General features: G+C 35.9%; 3 protein-coding genes across 3 annotated transcripts; 2 read left to right on the top strand and 1 right to left on the bottom strand.

The window, feature by feature from the left end:
- The first annotated feature begins 427 nt into the window (after positions 1-427).
- LOC131671332 (uncharacterized) lies at positions 428-10,406 on the top strand. The gene is made up of 2 exons (XM_058947688.1): positions 428-9,836; positions 9,927-10,406. The coding sequence occupies exon 1, from the start codon at positions 2,327-2,329 to the stop codon at positions 8,558-8,560; it is 6,234 nt and encodes a 2,077-aa protein (XP_058803671.1). The 5' UTR covers positions 428-2,326; the 3' UTR covers positions 8,561-9,836; positions 9,927-10,406.
- A 2,081-nt stretch (positions 10,407-12,487) lies between these two features.
- Positions 12,488-14,246, bottom strand: LOC131671355 (wee1-like protein kinase). The gene is made up of 4 exons (XM_058947717.1): positions 14,032-14,246; positions 13,152-13,634; positions 12,845-13,069; positions 12,488-12,761 (listed from the first exon to the last, which is right to left on the bottom strand). Exons 1-4 carry the CDS (start codon positions 14,244-14,246, stop codon positions 12,488-12,490), a joined length of 1,197 nt encoding a protein of 398 aa, XP_058803700.1.
- Positions 14,247-15,274: 1,028 nt separating this feature from the next.
- Positions 15,275-17,033, top strand: LOC131671354 (wee1-like protein kinase). The gene is made up of 4 exons (XM_058947716.1): positions 15,275-15,489; positions 15,887-16,369; positions 16,452-16,676; positions 16,760-17,033. The coding sequence occupies exons 1-4, from the start codon at positions 15,275-15,277 to the stop codon at positions 17,031-17,033; spliced, it is 1,197 nt and encodes a 398-aa protein (XP_058803699.1).
- Positions 17,034-21,942: the final 4,909 nt, after the last annotated feature.

Here is a 21,942-nt window from a genome sequence, read left to right as displayed (position 1 = left end):
TTTTTGATGATAGGTAAGAAGATTTAAAGTGATAGCTGCCGCTCGAGCGCTGGGATCTCTGCTGTCGGCCTTCTTTTACATGTGTGTATTTCAAAAAGGTCAATTAATTAATCGTATATTAAAAAATAACTTTTGCAATTAAAAATGTTTCTGGATTTAATTAAAGCCAATCGCTTCGGTATGGCAAAAGAATCATTTTCGTTTTTGAATTGTAAATCGACCTACTTTAATCAAAGTTTATCAGAGTATGTCTATGAGCACGATAAGAATACTCAAAATTGAGCTGAGATGTCTTTTTCGCTGCAGCTAGGTGCTCCTTCCTCAACTTCGTTTCTTTTAGCTTTCGTCAAGTGCTTTCGTTTTTTGCTTCTATCGGTACAAAAACGTCTTTCTAGATCATACGCGTGCTATCCTACGGTGAACGAGGAACTACAAGCCCTTACACATTGACCCAACTAAGCTAAGCGTCTATCTCTGTTGCGGTAATACACTCGCGGTACTTTCCACTTTCAGTCGACTATATAGAAATCTGATATACCGTGCGAAAATTGCCGAGCTGCGTTCGATTCGCTGTCGTTTGAGGCATGTGCGAGAACATTTTATTCGCCGGCCAATAGCGAGCGAAAAATTTCGGCGTCAGTACATGAGTCACGGAATCTTCTCGAAGCGATTATCAATCACGAATGAGAAAATTACCCGACGCAGCGCAAATAATAGCGCGATGGGCGTGAAAGTGAAGTGAAGTGTGTGTACTTTGTGAAATAAGAAAACAGGCGAGTCTTTCTTTTGCGCGTAGCGCAGTACTGTGGACAATGAAGTATACCGTTATTAAGATAGGCAATCTAAGTGGATTGAGTTGTGTGCTCAGCGACGTTCTTAACAGTGCTGTATTTATCTTGTTCGGTGCATTGTTTAAGAAAATTACGTAATGCCCTCCAACTTGGACTATTTTTACGAAAAATATTGAGATAAAACTAACATACGAAATTTCTACAATTCGCTGCGTCATCTGAAGGCTCACTTTCTGCATCGTAATAGACTGGGAAAACGTGTTGCAAGGTTACAGAGGCCCATCCCGTATGTATAATAATGGTAGTGGCGATAGCGATTCGTTACCTGCATTTCACGAAAAACAAGAAATCAAGTTTCGGTGGGGAGCGAGAAAATACATTAATCTATAAATACGTGTTATTATATACACTTGCCTTTAGCATCACTGGAATCGTAGAATTTGTTTAAGGCGAGTTGGAGTGGAGTTCACTGTATTTCGATAGAAAAACAGATGAGTACTTGAGTTAAGGCCAATACTCCGAAGCTGCCGACTATCACAACAATGCCTATCGCGCGTACTCTGATGGATTCCGTTGAGTTATTATTCTAAGCAAATGCAAAAAAAAAGTAGAAGCCGTACCCAAGGTTAAAAGTTTGAATTCTGAAGGGGATCGCCTGTTTGAAGAGGGCAGATAAAACAAGGCCAGTGATAAATATAAAGAGACTTATGCGATATCCACAGTAAGCAAACAGCATCTATAGCACGTACAAAGCCAATCGGGAAAAAGCTCAAGCTGATATTGCATACAATTTGTGTTTGCAATCAGACCGCCTACTCCGGGAAGATAAATACGACGAGGCCAAAATTAAATACCAGGGGGCTCATGACAGACCTCGAATTAAAAAAGTGAAGAGTATATACAGTAGTAAAAAACTCCAAATTTTTCAATAAAAATTTGAAAAAGGAAGCAAAACAGACAAAAGATTTATATCTGGCATCAAGTTGTTCAGGAGTGCATAAACGAAGCGACAGATTCGATAGAATTAACCGAGTAATACATGATAGCTGCAGGATTGCAGAATTTGGATGTAAACAAAGTCGAAGGTAAATACTTTTTGGATGATACGTCTTGCGAAGCTAGTAGATCGAAGAGGCATAGCAACTACTATCTGTATTATAATTAGCAAAAATATTACGGCTAATAATAAAGAAGCTAGACTTTCGAACAAGCATTAATTATAATCAACGAAAATTTATGCCACTGTTAAAAGCATGAGATAATTCATGGTAGTGTGTAATTACAAGAAAGAAAAGGTGTTATCACAATTTTTAAAACCTATGCATTCTTTTGTATACCATATTTCAACATGATATAAGCGCGGTGAGCATATCTGCGAACACAGTACATGTGATTGTGTGAGTTGGGCGATACCAACGAAGGGGAATACATCATCGGATCTCGCCTGTGTTATGCGTTCTACGAAGATTTGTACGAACTTTTTACGAGTTAAGTGCTTGCTCTAATAATCAAAAGATTGAATAATATCATTTAAAATGAAGAGATTCAAAGCTGCCGATATCCAGAAACGTAACAAAGAAATTAATGAACAAGCTAATAAAACTCGTAAAGAGCTAATAAACGACGAAGTGGTAGGAGATATTGGTAACAAGCTTTTAACTCATCACGATTTATCTCTGCAAAATGTTGAAGAATTGGGACGGCTTATTGCTAAAAAACATAAATATGATAAGCAGCAACTAATTGTTTGTAGTTTGACTGAATTGAGTATTAAATTAGACTCTTATAATAATGATATTGACAAAAAGCCAATGTTCTTCATTTGTCATGATGATAACAGCACTAAAGTTACATTCTGCATCATAAAACAATGTAGCACCATTGTTTGTTTATTTAAAAATTTTTCAAGGAATGACAAAGTAGAAACAGTAGTGAAAAATATTTTAGAAAAACACTTTAATCAAATTACCCAATTCAAGATAAGTAATACTGAGAACAATATAAATCAGAAAGATCTTGATATTATATGTTTGAAAACTTTAGAAACTATGATGATATACTTTATGTCAGATGAAAAAGAAAATTTTATTAAAAGCTTTGCTAATTCTGAACAAACATTTTTTCAATGGTTAAAAGAAGGAACAAAATCTTTAAAAAATGAATTATTTACTTTAGTGAAGGATGGTTACTATGCAACTATTGCTTCTGATATTGATAAATTATCCAAAGATACAGAATTTAAAAAAGGAATTAAGGAATTTATTGATAGTATTCCGTTAATAGAAGAAGTAAATAATTTCAAAAACTATCAAAATCTATTAAAAGAGTTCACAGAATTAGACGAAAATAATCTTGATTTTGAATCTGATAAAATAAAACAGTTATACACCAGGCTCGAACATGCAAGAGCAAACGCTTTTAATAAATTGAAAAAAATAAGTTTTGATATAGCTGAGAATGAAAACGGTTCGTACCTGTTGAATATCGAAAAAAAATTTCCGAATCAAATGAAGAAATTCACGCAAATTTTTGAACCATTAGTAAGATGTGAAACAGATAAGGAGCTCGATGAAAGACTTAAAGATATTAGCTTAAAATTAGATCTTGATTATGAAAAGTTAAAAAGTTTCTTTGATATTGCAGATAAAATGAAACAAGAAATTAATGAACATGCTACTCCTGACATAAAAAATATAGAAGATGTTATTAATGCTTTACCAAAGTTAAAATCTGAAAGCAGTGATTTAGAGACATATAAGACATTTGAAACATTATTAGCACAAACAATAGTAGAAAAGTCAGAAAAACTGAGTGTTGAATCACTGAAAGAAGGCTACATTAAAATTAAAAATTTTTATAAACTATGGAGCAATAAAGATGCCTTGAAGATTAATCAATGGGCAAAGTCAAAGCAGGGAAAACTTGCCGATTCGGAAATTTTTGAAGCCGTAGCTGTATTGGACAGAGCTAATCAACTCATAACGGGAGGGCATAGACTTCGCGATACTCAAATTTTATCTGTACTCACGTTTTTACAACAGAAAGATAAAGGTCAGTTAACACAAATTCAAACAGGAGAAGGGAAAACTACTATCGTGTCAATACTTGCTGCCATTAAGGCTTTAAAAGGTGAGAAAGTAGATGTCATTACTAGTAATCCCGTTTTAGCAGTTGATGGCGTTAAAGATAAACAGCTATTTTATAATTTATTGAATTTGAGCGTTACAACAAATAATTTAGATGAAGATTACAAAAGTGGTCCAAGAAAATGTTATGTAGCTGACATTATATACGGAAGCATAAGTAATTTCCAATTTGATTATCTAAAAGATTCATTTTTTAATCTTAAGACACGTGCTGAAAGACCTTTTCAGAGTATTATTCTCGACGAAGTCGATAGCATGATTATTGATAATGCAAGTCATATAGCCAAATTATCAGAACCGTTCCCTGGCATGGAAAATTTGAAATACATCTATATAAAGATATGGCAAGAACTCCATAAAGCTGAAAAAAGAATTATACATGAACTGAAAGAGCAATTGAAAGTAAGAGCTGAGGAAATACAAAAGTTATCACTATCGGAAGATGAATCTCAGTCATTATACGAAGAATTCCTAGATGAATTAGAAGAGTCAATAATTCAAAAAATCAAAGATTCTATTAAACAAGCTAAACCAACAAAAAATGACATTATTCCTTCCCATATACAAGAATATGCGGACAATGCACTTGACAGATGGATTAGTAGTGCTCTTGATGCTAAATTCGTTTATCGAGAAGATGAACAATATGTTATTGGTATTAAAAATGAAGAAAAAATAATTCAGCCAGTGGATTATGCAAATACAGGAATGACTTTAAAAAACACCATATGGCAACATGGGCTCCATCAATTTCTTCAATTAAAACATAATTTACACTTGACTTCCGAAAATTTAACCAGTTCTTGTATATCTAATCTTAGTTATATAAATAAATATGGTAATCAAATATTCGGTCTTACAGGTACTCTGGGTTCTGAAGCAGAGCAGAGGTTATTATCTTCTATTTATAATGTAGGATATGCAAAAATTCCAACTTACAAAGAAAAGAAATTTGAAGAAATTCCCGGTGATATCGTAGACGATGAAATATTTATTGCCACAATAGCGAATGACGTTATATCTAAAATAAAAAGTGGCCGAGCAGTTTTAATTATATGTGAAACAATAAAAGACGCAAAGGCTATTCAAAAAGAACTAAGGAAATCAAATATTGCCATCAGAATGTTCCTTAGCGAAGAAAATGCTTACATTACTGAAAAGGAAGTTGATTCTGGTGATGTGGTTATAGCAACGAACATAGCTGGTAGAGGAACAGATTTTAAGACTTCTGAAAAACTCGAAAATAATAAGGGTCTACACGTATGTATTGCTTTTTTACCCTGTAACAAGCGAGTAGAAGATCAAGCTTTCGGTAGAACAGCTCGTCAAGGTAATCAAGGAAGTGCTCAATTAGTTATAAAAAGAAGCGAAGTCAATAAATTAAACATTATTTCAAACTGTTTCAAAGTTATAAAATACTGTCGAGATCAAAAAGAAAAGGATAGGATTCAGTTAATTAGAGAAATAAAAATACCAGAACTAAAGTTTCAAGATGAATTATTTGAACAATTTTCAATTTTATACAGAAAACTAGAAATAAATTTTGAATATAAAAGAGAATATAAATTTGTTTTAGATGATTTGAAAGAGTTTTGGGCTTTCTGGCTAAATAAGCAAAATTTTAAAGGACTTAAAATTGCTGACAAAATTGTTAAAGAGGAATTTAGAAAGTTTGAGTCAGAAGCCGTTGAGGTAATCAAGGGAAAAATTCAGTTTAATCCGTACTATAGTATACAGCAAGCCGAATATTTTATTTCGTCAAATGGTAAATTGAGTGAAGCAGAACAATCTTTGAATCATGCACTTCGCATAAGTAAAAATCCAGAAATATTGTATAGTGCTTATTTAAAATTATTTGAAATCGCTATCGAGAGAGGAAGAGTATTCACAGACAAATGTAGACAAGCTTTAAAAGATGTTTTTTATATTCCAATGGTTCAACCCGATCGAGAATACAAAAGAAAAGCTAAGGATTATCTAGAGCTAGCTAAAAAAGCATTTAAGAAAGAGTTCGACTATATTGAATATCTTTGTAATGATGAAGAATTTTTAAACATTTTGAGAAATGATGTTAACGATGAAGCTACTGAAACAGTGCCTAATGAAATACAACAAGAAAATTTATTCATAAAACATATAATCTCGAAGCAACAAGCTCTTAATCTTGAAATGAACCATGCGGATAAATTGATTCGTGAAATCGATACATCCACTGCTGGCTTTTCAATAGGTTGTCGGATTCCTGATTACCTTTGTAATTTAAAACCAAACAATGAAACTGAACAGACAATGAAAAAAATTATCACAAACTCTGAATTGGCGGAAATAGCAGCTAATGGCTCAAATATAACTTATGCTCTCCGAGCTGTGCACGACGTTTGTCCCCAGATTGCCAAAGCAGCAAAAATACAAATAGGCGGGGGAATCGCATTAATTGGTACTGGAATCTGTTTTCCACCAGCATGTCCTATAACGTCATCAATAGGTGGAACAATGATTACCGAAGGAATATGCGACATCGCTATCGATTTGCTCAATACCAATAGCGATGGCAAGTTTCATAAAGAGGCTTACATCAAGGGTAAAATTATTAGCTATGGCATATCACTCCTCACGATGGGTATTAAAGCCATACTGCAATGTCCAAAAATATTAGAGAAAGCGAAAAATGCTTGTCGGTGGATTTCCGACACTTTGCGTAAATGTCCAGTTTGGAAGTGCGCGTTCGAATCTGTAGCAAGATATTTTGATAAGCTTGCTGATTGGTTTGAAAAAATGGAGGCAATAGCTAAATTCAATAGTATGACTAAAATGGAACAGCTAAAGTTTATTGAAAACGCGAGAAAAAGTAACGATTTAAAACACTTAAAACTTTTGGGATCTAATATATCACAATATCAACATTTATTAAAAGAATTGCGAGAAACAGGCAGATTACAGGAATTGACACGTTTACACAAATTGGGTCAAGTGTCAATGAATATTTCTATTAATGTAGTCTTTAATATTGGAAAACATATACTTATCACTAAAATCGTTTTTCCAGTATTGGCATCAGTAATGTCAGATTTGCGACCTATAGTTAAACAACACGTTGAAAAAGCAGTTAAAGAGAACATTGATAGAGAGAAATTGAAGTATACAAGTTTTGAGGAAATCACAACTATAATTCAAAAGATAAAGAATTCTATTGATTACAAAACTATAATAGATATACTTAAAAATACAATCTTAGGAATTTGCAAGCATTGCAATAATTGGAAGGTTCAGATAGGAGCTCTAGCATTCGATCAGTTTTCATCGTGGTATGAAATTTATAATTGTGCTAAAAATATATGTAGGCAAATTGACCGCGAATTAAAATCCAGCGGTGAATCAGTGAACAAAAACGTCGATGAAATCATAGATAAGTTGATTAAACTGTTATCGGAGGAAATATTCAGCTACATTGTGAGTAATACAATAAAAACATGTGAAGATGTTTACGCGGTGGGGAAATCAGCACGAGCAAATTACAGACGTAAAGCTAAAATAAGAAAAAAATGTATTGAACTATGTGAGAATTTCAAGATGGACGGTCTATCAGGACAAGAACAAATTATAGCATTAAGCGATTGCATAAGAAGGCCCATTCGTATTCATGAAGAAAACGGCAACATAGTAGACATAGGAGAGCATTATCCAGGAGACCCAATAGATATTCATTATTTTCCTCCAGATAAAAATAATTCTACTGGCCATTACGTACCTTTTGGTAAAAATAAAAATTGGTCTTCTGGTGATAACAAAAATAATTGTCTTTTTGATGCCGTCGGATTCAAAATTGGAGCAGATGCAGATGAATTAAGACAGAAAACTCAGGAAAAAATAGAAGCCGATCCGACGCAATACATAGCACTTCATGTTCGTGACGTAATGGGAACTGACATACTATTAGAAGGAGGCAGAACTAATCAGCCTATTTTAGAAGATCATTACCCATCACACAAATGTAAAATAAAAGTAGCCTTTGGGCATAGTAAAGTGCTCGCTAACTTACGTAATAGCCTTAATAAGCATAAAAAAGAATGTGATGAGTTCAACAGTAAGACTGAGAGTCAGAAATTCCGTTATAGAAAACATAACAAATCAATTCCCCAGTTTGGTAATACTCCCGATAAAGATGAAATGATGATGGGATCAGTATATGTAAAATTTAGCGATGGCAGTAAATTAAAACTTGTCACCGTATCCGGAGATAAGCCATTTTCCGTCAGACAGTCTATATCTGAACATGAGAATCTAAATTGTACTACAGAGCCTATTGACTTTACATGGAGTAACGAGGATTTTGAATTTGTAGATCCTGGAAAACCTAGAGGCAAGGTATATGATGTTTACAACAAGCAGGAAACAAATTTTGAATATAGTAAAAGCTGTGCAGGACAAAAGCTGCTATACGCGATAAGTGAATATTTAAAAGCTAATCCACATTTAGAGATAGAGGGTGATATATACATGGCTGAATCGTGGTGTAAACCAGATACTGGCAAATTCTCATCTGATCAGGTTATTATTAATAAATCATGTTCTCATTGCGAGATAGTATTACCAATTGCGACTGGTAAGAATTACAAAGATTAATAGACATTACCAACGATTAAGTAAAAATGTAATTTTTAAAATTAAGTAACGTATATTGTTTTTATACCAAGACGATATGTTAAGCGTTAAATAAACATAATAATAAAAACATTAATTCTATTTCAAAAATATTATAGTCGAGCAAATTAATAAAATTTTAATTTAAATCGAATTCTGGCAATGAATAAACAATTATCAGATATACTTGATTTATCTTAGAATATTAGCATAATACAATAGTTATACTACTTTGAATTCAATTGTTGACATTAAATGCACACTAAATGAAGAAATTCCAATAATCTTCCAATAATCAATCACTGCAAATTTATTGAGCACAAATGAGAGTATTGATTGCTATGAACATTGAGCATAAAAAATCGTAGAGTAAAATAAGCGAAGTAATACAATCTTTTAAGATTAATTCAGTCGTTTCTTATGTCTCAAGTAAATGTGAACGCTATACGTTAATAATAACAAATTCAATGAATTGAATAAGGGAGTCTATTACATTTTTTAGCGTTAAGAAATCGTTAATATTAGAGCATTAAATTTTACATGGACATATGTAAAGTAAAATTTAAACACACAATTGGAGTATGCATATATATATATATATATATATATCAGACTGTCTCATCAGAACTGGATTTTTGATGTACTTACCTTATATCTGTTATGATTACATTTCCATGTACCGCTGAAAATTTTTCTGACATATTTTCGTGACAAAGTCAAACTTAACTCTGCTCTTATGGAAAATTGCGAATGTTACATTACTACTGAATAACAATTATTTTGCCAAGTACGTACACATCGTGCCAAGCACGTACAAGCTTAGTTCATGATCGAGGATTCCTCAAGTGCAATACGCAAACGTCAATGTATTACTTATCATGCCAAACTTATGTCGAGATAGTGATATTATTTTTTCTGTTTTTATTTTTTATTATTTTTCCGTGGCATTTATTATTTTACAGTACACATAATTCAATACCTGCATCGTACACTTTATTTCGAAAAAATTGAGAAAGACCTTATTCCAACATTATCAAGCGCCAATAGATGCCGATACTACCGAATAATTTATATTCGTAGTCAATTATTAGTTATGAACTGTTATATATACAGATATAGGTTCATACGGGATACGTTGATGGATTACCCTTGATGGCCAGTATGAAAAACAAATCTCGTAAGATTTCTGCATAAAGCTCACCATAGAATGCTTGGATCTTCATGCTGACAGCTTTCGTAAAGATTGATGATGAAAAAAGTGAGTGCGTTCTTTTGTCTCGCTCATTGTTGAACAATAATACGCTGCTAATGCTCATAAGTTTTACTTCACATTTACTTTACTTTTCAGCGCTGCGCAAGACTGATAAAAATGACTGAAGTATGGCCCACGTGCATAAACAAATAGTTCACGCAAAATATTTACAAAACACTGCAGTCTAAAGAGGATCTTATGTGAAAAGCAATAATTTAAAGTTGCTCTTTTGTGAAACTATATCTGTGACAGCATGTCTTTCATCGGTATTATATTGAATGCTATACTCCTTTTTTTTCTACAGTAGTAATAGTAATAATCAATTTTCAAATTTCGGTTAAGTAATTTTTTAAACGAAATTTAGTTGATTACGTGATTTTTTAATACTCTTTTTTTCGTTTATTATTGCGATGCAGGCCATATGTTATATTATATTAGATTTATGTCCAAATAGCTGATTCTTTGATGTAAAACTTTAAATAAAAAACGCTTTTTATATGATAATGATTATTCATGACGTATTAATCTTTTTAATCAAGAATTCTGTATATTGTAGTTCGTTCTAATAAAAGCATCCTAAAAATGTCAAATATAATTTTTTCAAATTCTGAAACCATATTTATCGAGTGGTTGCATCTTTCCTGTCGTTCCAGTTGGAATTTTTTTTATATTTACAATTTTATTTAGAGTCGTTCGTTCTTCTACTATTTTAGGACAATGACTATTCCAAGAATCAAGTAATAATATACTATTTGATCCTATAATATATTTGGGAAGAAAGTTTTATAAATTTTAGATCCAACCAAATTTCAAAGTGATCAAAAATTAATATAAAAAGTACTTTTACATATTTCATCTTTTTTGATTATTATAGTAAATGTATTATTAATTTATTGTAATTCTGTTATTACCTGAAGTAAGTTTTCGAGATTTTGTTGCTTCGGTATACATATTATCTGTTCTGAATAATTTAATACTCACTTGCGGTCCAAGTTTTCTAGTTTTTACTTTCGAAACTAAAAAAATAGGCGAAAGAAGTCTTCCATCACCCAATATTAATGGCTAAGTCGTGTAATTACGAGTTGTTGATGCAACTGACTGTAACCAACACACTACTTGTTTTTGACCTTCGACTGTTAGAGTTCTACTGGAATGTATTTTGAAATGAAACCTGCTTTGATCTGAATTATACAAGTTTTCCATTCCAATTTTAATATGAATAATATTATTTATTATTTATTTAGGCATTATTTGTAATATGAATTTTCCAGTTAGTTTAGTTGAAAAATATAAAGTTTTTCCATTTAAAATAACTATCCTTGACACCCGTAACTTTGAGGGGCGGTTTCATCCCCTAAAATCGTAAATCCACAGATAAAAAAACATGTGTGTATCATATTTGAAAAAAACATTAAAGTATGCTATTATTTCGGAAAAAGATCCCAATTTTGTAGTGATACGTGATAAAAGATACGAAGGGTGCTTACCCTCTTGAAAAATTATAGAAAAAATATAGAAATACGTCAACTGAGATATGTATTTGTGTGCAACATATATTTTTTCAGATTTTTTCGCTTAAAATTAATTTCTTAGTCATTCTTTATGAAATTTTTCATAAATAAACTGTTTATTTATACTTAATAATAGATCAAATCTTGTTAAAAAATCGATATTTTTCATTCCCTTTAAAAACAAATTTTCCACTGAGTTTGGTTAAAAAGTATTAAGATTCTATTAAAAATTCTTAAACCACCCCTCGGCGACTAAAATTTGAGGATCTATTTCACCCCCTAAAAAGCTTTTTCCGCAGATAAAAAAAATACGTGTGTCTTATTTTTCAATGTTCTACAACATATCAAAAGAAAACTAAAATGGGCGAGATACAACTCGGTCACTCCTTTCTTATTTTTCTTGTCACTTTCGTGACTTGATTGTCACAAAATGAATTTTTGTGGTAAAAAAATTAAAATTATTTTTAATTATTTATATATTCCTTGAATTTTACAATTTTATATAAATTAATTTTATAATTTTACACAAATTAAAATATCAAAAAATTACAACAGGATTTTTGAAATTTATGTTTTACGCAACAAATTGCTGACAACTTAATTTACAATGAAAGTAACGCGGAAGTTACTGTTCCGTAGATTCCACATATAAATGCACTACTCGCATTGGTTACTAAACTATCCCATGACAACAAAAATGCTAAGATGGCGTACACATAGAAAATTTGGACGGGGTAGACCTCGAGATAAATATGGACAGTCCCTTGACGCATCGACCGATGACTTATAGATCCGCGGGAAGCTTCCTCGTCTTCGGGACGATGTAGTCAAATAACGCAAATGTCCAAAGCCAGAAGAAATAGTATTTACTGAACGAAAACCCTGTAGAGTTTAACAATAACTGAGGTAATATACGAAAAATAACCATATTTCAAATACCAAAAATAAAATTTTTATTCAAGTCAAACTATATACAATGAAAAAGATACATCACAATGCGTGGTCAAATATGCTATAATTATAAATAAAAAAAGGGTCAATTAATAAGAAAAAAAGTTGTTGATCGCAAATAAAAGCAAATTTCCCAAAAGAGCTTGGCTTTACATTTCTTCACCCGCATCTATTTACATTCGCCATTCATCGACTTCATCTCTCCGTATACAAACACTCATTCACGACATCAGCAGCAGACGGCCTCTGGGATGGATCGACGCTCGCCATGGCTCTTATCAACTGGTTGAATTTATCGTTGTAACGCGACAATATGCTAAGGTCACCGTCACGTATCGCTTGCCATTTGGGTCCGTTCTTCGGGAGTGGGCCACCGCCAGCAACTTCGTAAATGGTTAATCCAAGAGCGAACATGTCCGCCTTCGCCAGATCGGTGTAATCCTCGCGCATCACTTCTCTGCACAAGTATCTGAAATTATATAAAACATCCATTACAGAATCTGTGGAATAGCTGGAAGCTTCATATATAACTGGTGAGTTACAACTACGCACCTGCAGTCACCTTCGTCGTCAATTTCCGTAGTGTCGATAATCGAGGCAACGTGGCTAAAGTCGCCGATCTTGTAGACGACTTGTTCCTCGAAAAAGTAGTCCCTGATGAACGCGCCACTCCGCTCGCAGGTCAGTTGTCGTCTTGGCGTCCAGACTCGTTCTCTCGAAATGAAGATGTTCTCGGGTTTGATATCCATATGAGCTAGTTTGTTGCCGTGAACGTACCTGAAAGTCAGACCGCACATTACATTTATTTGTTCGTACAAATATGCGCAACCTGTTATCAATAATCGTCGCATGAACTCACTGCAAGCCCTTGGCAATATCCAGCAAAATCCGATAGACCTCTTCCTCCGTGAACCATCTCTCGTCGTCGCTCACAGTCTTGATCAAAGCTGCCAGATCACCGCCGGTGCAGTACTCCTGCAGAATATTCATCCTGTTGTCCTCGATCCAGGCCGAATAATACCTCACGACATTCGGATGATTGTTGAGCACGGCATTGGCGTGGACCTCGTTCTTCGCTCGTCTCTGGGCGTACTTGCTTCCGGCCAAAAGTCGGCTGCGTTTCACTGCGTAGACGCGACCGTCGAGACGATTGATGCAACGATAGACGGAACCGAACGTGCCGCTGCCGATCAAGCTCAGCTCGTGGAATTCACGCTTGTAGCGAGTCGTGCAAGACGACAGGTCCAGCGTGGTTGATAGCGATGTGGATGCCAGTGTGACTGTCGAACCCTTGTCCGCTTTTTTACACAACGCTGAGCAGAGAATTTTGCGAGCCATCGCTCTGAAACAACAAAAATGCAATTATTTTTTAGTCGAACGCCTACGTGTGAAAAATCGGTGTTCATTAATTCGATCGAGCTACGTCTACTTAAATCCAATCTGAAATTTGATCTTCCGGTACTTTCTACTTCAAAGTAATTCAAGGGTCCTATCGATAAATCAAAAGAAATCAGTTTCTTGTGTTTAAAGCGTCATCTCATACGCGAACGATTACAACTTCAATTTAGGTCTTCACTGAAAATATGAAAACAGCGTCCGTGCCGATTTCAAAAGATAATTAACTTTCCTGATAGCGAAATGCATTATTCTTTATTTGTTCTTCGAAAAAATAGCAATAACACAACAACAGCCTTCCCTAAACAATATCAAATATGTCAAATAGCAACAGCATGACTCACCCCTTGCGTTGACTTTTGACTTGATCATGTATGGTTGTATCATCCACGATCTTGATGAAATCAACCTCTTCGATCGGCGCGAAAGGATTCGCAGTAACAGTCAACTGTGCTCTCTTCTCGCGACTTTTATCTTCCTGTGGATTGTTCTGCGGTGCCGACGGCAATGTAGAAAACATTGCCTTCATACTACTATACAGCGAGTTCATCCAGGCCATATTCTTTTCTTTCTTCAATCGTCGTGGAGCACAACATCTACGGGTGCACTTCTCGCGATGAGCAAAATGAAAAAATTTGGATTCACTCATATTGTTTTAGGTATATCGCACAACGTCAATTCGATTTTGGAGACTTTCACGCACAAACACTCTAAGAAACGGTGTCGAACTGATCAGTTCTTTGCACGCCTATGCCTGAAGGAATACTGAGTAGTTAGCTTCTTCAACCATGACTTTTACACCCTTAACCTGAACCTCAGGTAGAGACCGCCGCAATTGTCTGCTCCCATTTATTACAGTCTTAGTGCTCCTTGTGGCTGAGTGACCCCAAGACAGGGATGCGGTATAAATACTATTCAGCGTCAGTAGAGGAGCACAGGTAGAAAAAGATCAGACGGATAGAACACCATATTTCCCCCTGGAAGACAATGGAGAACGGTTGGAAAACCTCATCAACACTTTTATTACCACAAACGAAAATAAATACGTTTGGGAAGGACGACCATGACGACCACTTCTAGGAGATTTAACAAATAAAAAAACATTTATTTTCGTTGGTGGTAATAAAAGTGTTGATGAGGTTTTCCAACCGTTCTCCATTGTCTTCCAGGGGGAAATATGGTGTTCTATCCGTCTGATCTTTTTCTACCTGTGCTCCTCTACTGACGCTGAATAGTATTTATACCGCATCCCTGTCTTGGGGTCACTCAGCCACAAGGAGCACTAAGACTGTAATAAATGGGAGCAGACAATTGCGGCGGTCTCTACCTGAGGTTCAGGTTAAGGGTGTAAAAGTCATGGTTGAAGAAGCTAACTACTCAGTATTCCTTCAGGCATAGGCGTGCAAAGAACTGATCAGTTCGACACCGTTTCTTAGAGTGTTTGTGCGTGAAAGTCTCCAAAATCGAATTGACGTTGTGCGATATACCTAAAACAATATGAGTGAATCCAAATTTTTTCATTTTGCTCATCGCGAGAAGTGCACCCGTAGATGTTGTGCTCCACGACGATTGAAGAAAGAAAAGAATATGGCCTGGATGAACTCGCTGTATAGTAGTATGAAGGCAATGTTTTCTACATTGCCGTCGGCACCGCAGAACAATCCACAGGAAGATAAAAGTCGCGAGAAGAGAGCACAGTTGACTGTTACTGCGAATCCTTTCGCGCCGATCGAAGAGGTTGATTTCATCAAGATCGTGGATGATACAACCATACATGATCAAGTCAAAAGTCAACGCAAGGGGTGAGTCATGCTGTTGCTATTTGACATATTTGATATTGTTTAGGGAAGGCTGTTGTTGTGTTATTGCTATTTTTTCGAAGAACAAATAAAGAATAATGCATTTCGCTATCAGGAAAGTTAATTATCTTTTGAAATCGGCACGGACGCTGTTTTCATATTTTCAGTGAAGACCTAAATTGAAGTTGTAATCGTTCGCGTATGAGATGACGCTTTAAACACAAGAAACTGATTTCTTTTGATTTATCGATAGGACCCTTGAATTACTTTGAAGTAGAAAGTACCGGAAGATCAAATTTCAGATTGGATTTAAGTAGACGTAGCTCGATCGAATTAATGAACACCGATTTTTCACACGTAGGCGTTCGACTAAAAAATAATTGCATTTTTGTTGTTTCAGAGCGATGGCTCGCAAAATTCTCTGCTCAGCGTTGTGTAAAAAAGCGGACAAGGGTTCGACAGTCACACTGGCATCCACATCGCTATCAACCACGCTGGACCTGTCGTCTTGCACGACTCGCTACAAGCGTGAATTCCACGAGCTGAGCTTGATCGGCAGCGGCACGTTCGGTTCCGTCTATCGTTGCATCAATCGTCTCGACGGTCGCGTCTACGCAGTGAAACGCAGCCGACTTTTGGCCGGAAGCAAGTACGCCCAGAGACGAGCGAAGAACGAGGTCCACGCCAATGCCGTGCTCAACAATCATCCGAATGTCGTGAGGTATTATTCGGCCTGGATCGAGGACAACAGGATGAATATTCTGCAGGAGTACTGCACCGGCGGTGATCTGGCAGCTTTGATCAAGACTGTGAGCGACGACGAGAGATGGTTCACGGAGGAAGAGGTCTATCGGATTTTGCTGGATATTGCCAAGGGCTTGCAGTGAGTTCATGCGACGATTATTGATAACAGGTTGCGCATATTTGTACGAACAAATAAATGTAATGTGCGGTCTGACTTTCAGGTACGTTCACGGCAACAAACTAGCTCATATGGATATCAAACCCGAGAACATCTTCATTTCGAGAGAACGAGTCTGGACGCCAAGACGACAACTGACCTGCGAGCGGAGTGGCGCGTTCATCAGGGACTACTTTTTCGAGGAACAAGTCGTCTACAAGATCGGCGACTTTAGCCACGTTGCCTCGATTATCGACACTACGGAAATTGACGACGAAGGTGACTGCAGGTGCGTAGTTGTAACTCACCAGTTATATATGAAGCTTCCAGCTATTCCACAGATTCTGTAATGGATGTTTTATATAATTTCAGATACTTGTGCAGAGAAGTGATGCGCGAGGATTACACCGATCTGGCGAAGGCGGACATGTTCGCTCTTGGATTAACCATTTACGAAGTTGCTGGCGGTGGCCCACTCCCGAAGAACGGACCCAAATGGCAAGCGATACGTGACGGTGACCTTAGCATATTGTCGCGTTACAACGATAAATTCAACCAGTTGATAAGAGCCATGGCGAGCGTCGATCCATCCCAGAGGCCGTCTGCTGCTGATGTCGTGAATGAGTGTTTGTATACGGAGAGATGAAGTCGATGAATGGCGAATGTAAATAGATGCGGGTGAAGAAATGTAAAGCCAAGCTCTTTTGGGAAATTTGCTTTTATTTGCGATCAACAACTTTTTTTCTTATTAATTGACCCTTTTTTTATTTATAATTATAGCATATTTGACCACGCATTGTGATGTATCTTTTTCATTGTATATAGTTTGACTTGAATAAAAATTTTATTTTTGGTATTTGAAATATGGTTATTTTTCGTATATTACCTCAGTTATTGTTAAACTCTACAGGGTTTTCGTTCAGTAAATACTATTTCTTCTGGCTTTGGACATTTGCGTTATTTGACTACATCGTCCCGAAGACGAGGAAGCTTCCCGCGGATCTATAAGTCATCGGTCGATGCGTCAAGGGACTGTCCATATTTATCTCGAGGTCTACCCCGTCCAAATTTTCTATGTGTACGCCATCTTAGCATTTTTGTTGTCATGGGATAGTTTAGTAACCAATGCGAGTAGTGCATTTATATGTGGAATCTACGGAACAGTAACTTCCGCGTTACTTTTATTGTAAAAATTGCGAACCTACAGAAAATTTGCATGGGGTAGACCTCGTACAAGGTACGAAGTAGCATGTGGAGAGTCTCTAAGAGGAGCGGCCAGATCGTGCGTTCCTTCGCGACCTGGGGACGCATAACAAAAATCGTCATTAAGTTGCTCGGGCAACGTTTCGCCTTGCTCTCGGAATTACGGTACATGTCCCTGCGAGGGGTGAATTTTTGTCTATCCAGCAACCCGATACATTAGCTAACTCTCTCATTCAGCCGCGCTCTCGAAAAAAGTTTGCTCGCGCAAGTCATGTTTCCGCTGAAATCGCCCGGATGTATTATGTTTTACATGGGATATTTGTGCAACTAGGGAGACTTTCAGTGTCTAACGATCTAAACGGTTACCCGTTATAAATATCTTTCTTTTCGAATTTCATTAAATGTAGTCTTTTACAGTTTTTTCTTATCATTTTTAATTTACACACCTCTGCCTCAACTCAGTATATGTACCACTTTAATATAGCATTGACGGATATTCCAGTGATTCAAGATGAGACTTGTTTGCCATACTTGTCATCCTATATCTATTACCATTTTTAATTAAACAAAAATATATTCTTACTCTTAACCCAGTATCAAGTAGGTTATAGCTTTGCTCTATTTATTACTCTTATTTATATTGAATTTCCAAAAATGTCCTACCCCGTTATATAACATGTTAGAAAAAATATCTATTTCTTATTTATTTACCTTTGACTTTGATCGTTGACATGTGTATCAGTCTTGACTTTTCTTTGCGATGGTCATTTACACTTCTGTGATCCTTCTCGATCTCTGAATCGGTCAGTACGTGTTTCGCTATCGCTCATTTTGATACACTTCAATAATTTAAGGAACCACTTTGATCGCGCATACTAAATCAATCAGAAATGTATAACCCAAAAATGAATTCCTGAAATACAACATCATTGCAGATGCTGTAAATAGCGAAAGGGTCATGAATACAGAAGCGTAGTATTTTTCGTAATAAATGTTACTTTTCAATTTTAATATTAATTATTGCGAATAACGAGATTTTCCATGCTCTGTTAAATATGATCAGCTGTTGTTTGGTAAATAAATAACATTTGACAGCCTGTTTTCAAAATCCATTATCTTCAGATGTCTCTAAGGTTTCACGGAATTACTTTATTATTGAAATGCAAACTGAAAGGAAAAATGATCTCGTTTGCGAATGATGTGCGCCAACAGATACGCGCGAGGAAAAGTCCCCGGCAATGAGGAAAGGTTGAGCGTAAAGGCGAATTGCGCAAACAAGGAAAGAGAATCAGTCCATATAAGGCAGCGGCGAAACATCGAAAGAGCGCAGAGCCACGAAGTGTCACACTGGCCGGAAAATGAAGTTCGCGCTCGCTCTGGTGCTGGTATTCGCGGCGGCAGTCAGCGCCAACAGGCTGCCGCGCTGCGCGACGGTCAAGTGCGCGGAAGCGTGCCTCGACAATCCAACGCGCTGCACCACCAAGTGCAACGCCGCTAGACCCTGCCCCGGACGCCAGGCTTGCATCGACGGATTGTGCGTTTGCCCCCAAGACACGATTTATCAAATGGGGCGCTGCCGGCCGATCCTACATCCTATCGACTACAAGTGCATGACCGTCAAGTGCAGCGCGGGTCACGTTTGCCGCGATGGCATCTGCGTGCCGCTTATCGACGATACGATCGTTCTAACGCTGGACGGGTCCAACTGACACTGTTCCGAAGGCACGTGTACTGTGAAAATAAAGCACATCACTCAAAATATAATCCAGTGCTGCGTACCATTGATTTACTCGACTATTCGGAGCGCTTACAAGAGCTTTCACTTTGCTTCGCTTGCAACTATTTAAACGATATATTCCAAAAATTTTTATTATTGTTGGTATACCTTAGTATTCGTGTAATTTATAATTGCATTTCGCTTTTTATTGCACGCAAATGCAAATATATCTGCTTCTATTTTTATCCATAATGTATCATAAAATGCAACAAATGACGCGGCGTGCGAAACACACGGATATGTCAAATAATCGACCTCGTGTCAATCGTCGCGGGAAAAATTCGTGTGACGCATTTGTTTTTTGAAATAACAATAGGCAGAAGTTTCCCAAGCAGCTGAACGTACTTTTTCTTCGAGTATCCTGGCAATTGTAAGTCAGCAAGTATAACATTCATTCAATGTTATTGTGTCCGAACCTGTCGAGAGCGTGCACGTGTCTGCTTAGACTTGATGACGCTCCCGTCAGTTTTGGAATTCTTTCTGAAAAGTAGTCGATCAATCGGATAATATGAAATATGAAATATAAAAATAGTTATTCTTTTTAGTTATTATTTTTCATTTCAACCTTTGATACGCAGTGTTTACATTATTGTTTTCGAAGTAAGTAGTTGAAAGAATGACAGCTCGGTGTTTTCAACAAAGAACCAATTATCATGAATTCTTTTTGCAAAAATCATTTGATGGAATCATTCGAAATTGATTAAATCCAATTTTACGCAGTAAATTCATTGAACCATTTTCTGTTGCTTTCGAATCGCCATCTTCTCTCACTATGAAATCACGAGGAGTTCCCCCATGTATTATATATATATATAGGCAATCCACATTAAACTAAAATTGTAGATCACTAAAAAAATCGAGGATGGACACAAAATTCTCGTTTTACACTCTACTTTCTGTTGTGATGTGGCGATTTTGAAAAATCTAAAATGGTGGCTCCAATATGGCAGCTCAAACCTAGAGATTCGATAAAAAATTTTCAAAAATCGATTATAATTCATTCAATTGTGATTCTAAGTATTTTTTTTTATGCCAAAAATGAATTCAGCGTTCAATCTTACATAGGAATATAGTATTTTACTCGAGGTAAAAAAATTTTGCATTGTCATCTGAAGGTCAAATCGGGAAAAAATAGTTATTTCTTGATTTACTAATTGATCAATGTTGACTAGTGAGAAAATGAAGATACTCATAAGTATTTCGAGTGATTGAATCCCAATCTGATGTCCGCTTCGTTTTTCACAGTGACGATGGCCTGATATTTTTACTCGCAACGAACAAAATGGCGGGCGAGGTGGAAAATTATTTCTTAAATTTGACTAATTTTTTTGCTCGAATACTATTAACTTTTGTGAAAATTATGTAGGAACTAAAATGTCTCATAATTATTCACAGAATAGTCTACAATTTTCAATTGAAAATTCAATAATTGTACTGGAAAATTCTGAAAAAAATGTGAAAGTATTCTTTGACTATATTTAAAACATGTTCATATTTCAGACGTTTTTAAGAAAAAAAATTTTGAAGATTTGCTAAATACATTTTTTATTACTTATGAAGAAAGTATGCCTTCGGATAATTATATTATAAATATATATATTAGATATAAATGTTGCCAGATTTTCGTCATAGGAGGATAGAAGTTATTAAGAATATCTTTCTTTTTGTTTCCTCAATTTGTAATTAAAAATAAACAAGAAAATAATAAAAAATCATCGTCACGTTTATAACCATGTCTCTCCGCGGCAGTGCGGCGCGATGCGACGTCCAGTACGTCCTACTATGCGCCAATGCCGTTTTACCAATAGGTCGCACAGCGTGTTCCCACAGGAGGCGGGCACGTCAGGATATTCTCAGTGATGACATTTTCGCATTTTTAGTCATGATGCCACAGCGTCCTCACTGATTTCATGCCTCTCATATAACTGAATAGGGAACTTGTGTATCTCAGCAACGTTTAAAACGAACGTTTGAAGTAGTAGTAACAATTTATCGATATGCCCATTTACAATGACAAGAACTAGTTCGTCTCGGAAGCGGCGTTATCTTCTTCAGGCAATTTTTATTTTGCAATCGAATACAATCGATTAATACGAGTTCGATTTAGATCGAAGATTTAGCTTCTGCCTACGTGGGCGGTGCACAAATATTCGCTATTGTGTGTTATTATTGATCATCATTTATAGAAAGCACACTCTAATTGTACTTCGTGAACTCTTATGAATCGATTGTATTTTACATTGTCTTCAAAGTAAAGACAGGAAAGCCTGTCTTTATCGGAGCGTCGCAACGCGACCAACTAGTTATTTTCATTACGAACATCTCGTTGAGCGGCTTTCTCCCGCGATATGTTTATTTAAACGATTCGATTGGTTAACGACCGAAATTGAGTGAGATCCAATTGTAAAAAAGGGATATTTCACGTAAATTACATTCGTAATAGTTTTATCGATCTTGTACAAAGTAATGTCTGAGTAATCGTATTCCATGCGTTGCAGATATTTTTTCTTTTCATGGTGTAATCTGTAGGAGGTTGACAGAATCAGAAACATTTCTTTGTCATTACATAAGGGTT

This window comes from Phymastichus coffea, unplaced genomic scaffold (assembly GCF_024137745.1).
Source record: "Phymastichus coffea isolate CEN01 unplaced genomic scaffold, Cenicafe_Pcof_1.1 PCOF00124, whole genome shotgun sequence".
Lineage (NCBI taxonomy): Eukaryota > Metazoa > Arthropoda > Insecta > Hymenoptera > Eulophidae > Phymastichus > Phymastichus coffea.
The sequence above is the reverse complement of the archived record's forward strand: the minus strand, read 5'-3'. Positions and strand labels throughout refer to the sequence as shown.

Bases quoted from the DNA above. Each gene is read 5' to 3' on its own strand.
- LOC131671332 (XM_058947688.1), top strand. From the start codon at position 2,327: ATGAAGAGATTCAAAGCTGCCGATATCCAGAAACGTAACAAAGAAATT.
- LOC131671355 (XM_058947717.1), bottom strand. From the start codon at position 14,246: ATGGCCTGGATGAACTCGCTGTATAGTAGTATGAAGGCAATGTTTTCT. The intron at 13,635-14,031 runs GTGAGTCATGCT...TTGTTGTTTCAG, and splicing joins GTCAAAAGTCAACGCAAGGG to AGCGATGGCTCGCAAAATTC. The intron at 12,762-12,844 runs GTGCGTAGTTGT...ATATAATTTCAG, and splicing joins GACGACGAAGGTGACTGCAG to ATACTTGTGCAGAGAAGTGA.
- LOC131671354 (XM_058947716.1), top strand. From the start codon at position 15,275: ATGGCCTGGATGAACTCGCTGTATAGTAGTATGAAGGCAATGTTTTCT. The intron at 15,490-15,886 runs GTGAGTCATGCT...TTGTTGTTTCAG, and splicing joins GTCAAAAGTCAACGCAAGGG to AGCGATGGCTCGCAAAATTC. The intron at 16,677-16,759 runs GTGCGTAGTTGT...ATATAATTTCAG, and splicing joins GACGACGAAGGTGACTGCAG to ATACTTGTGCAGAGAAGTGA.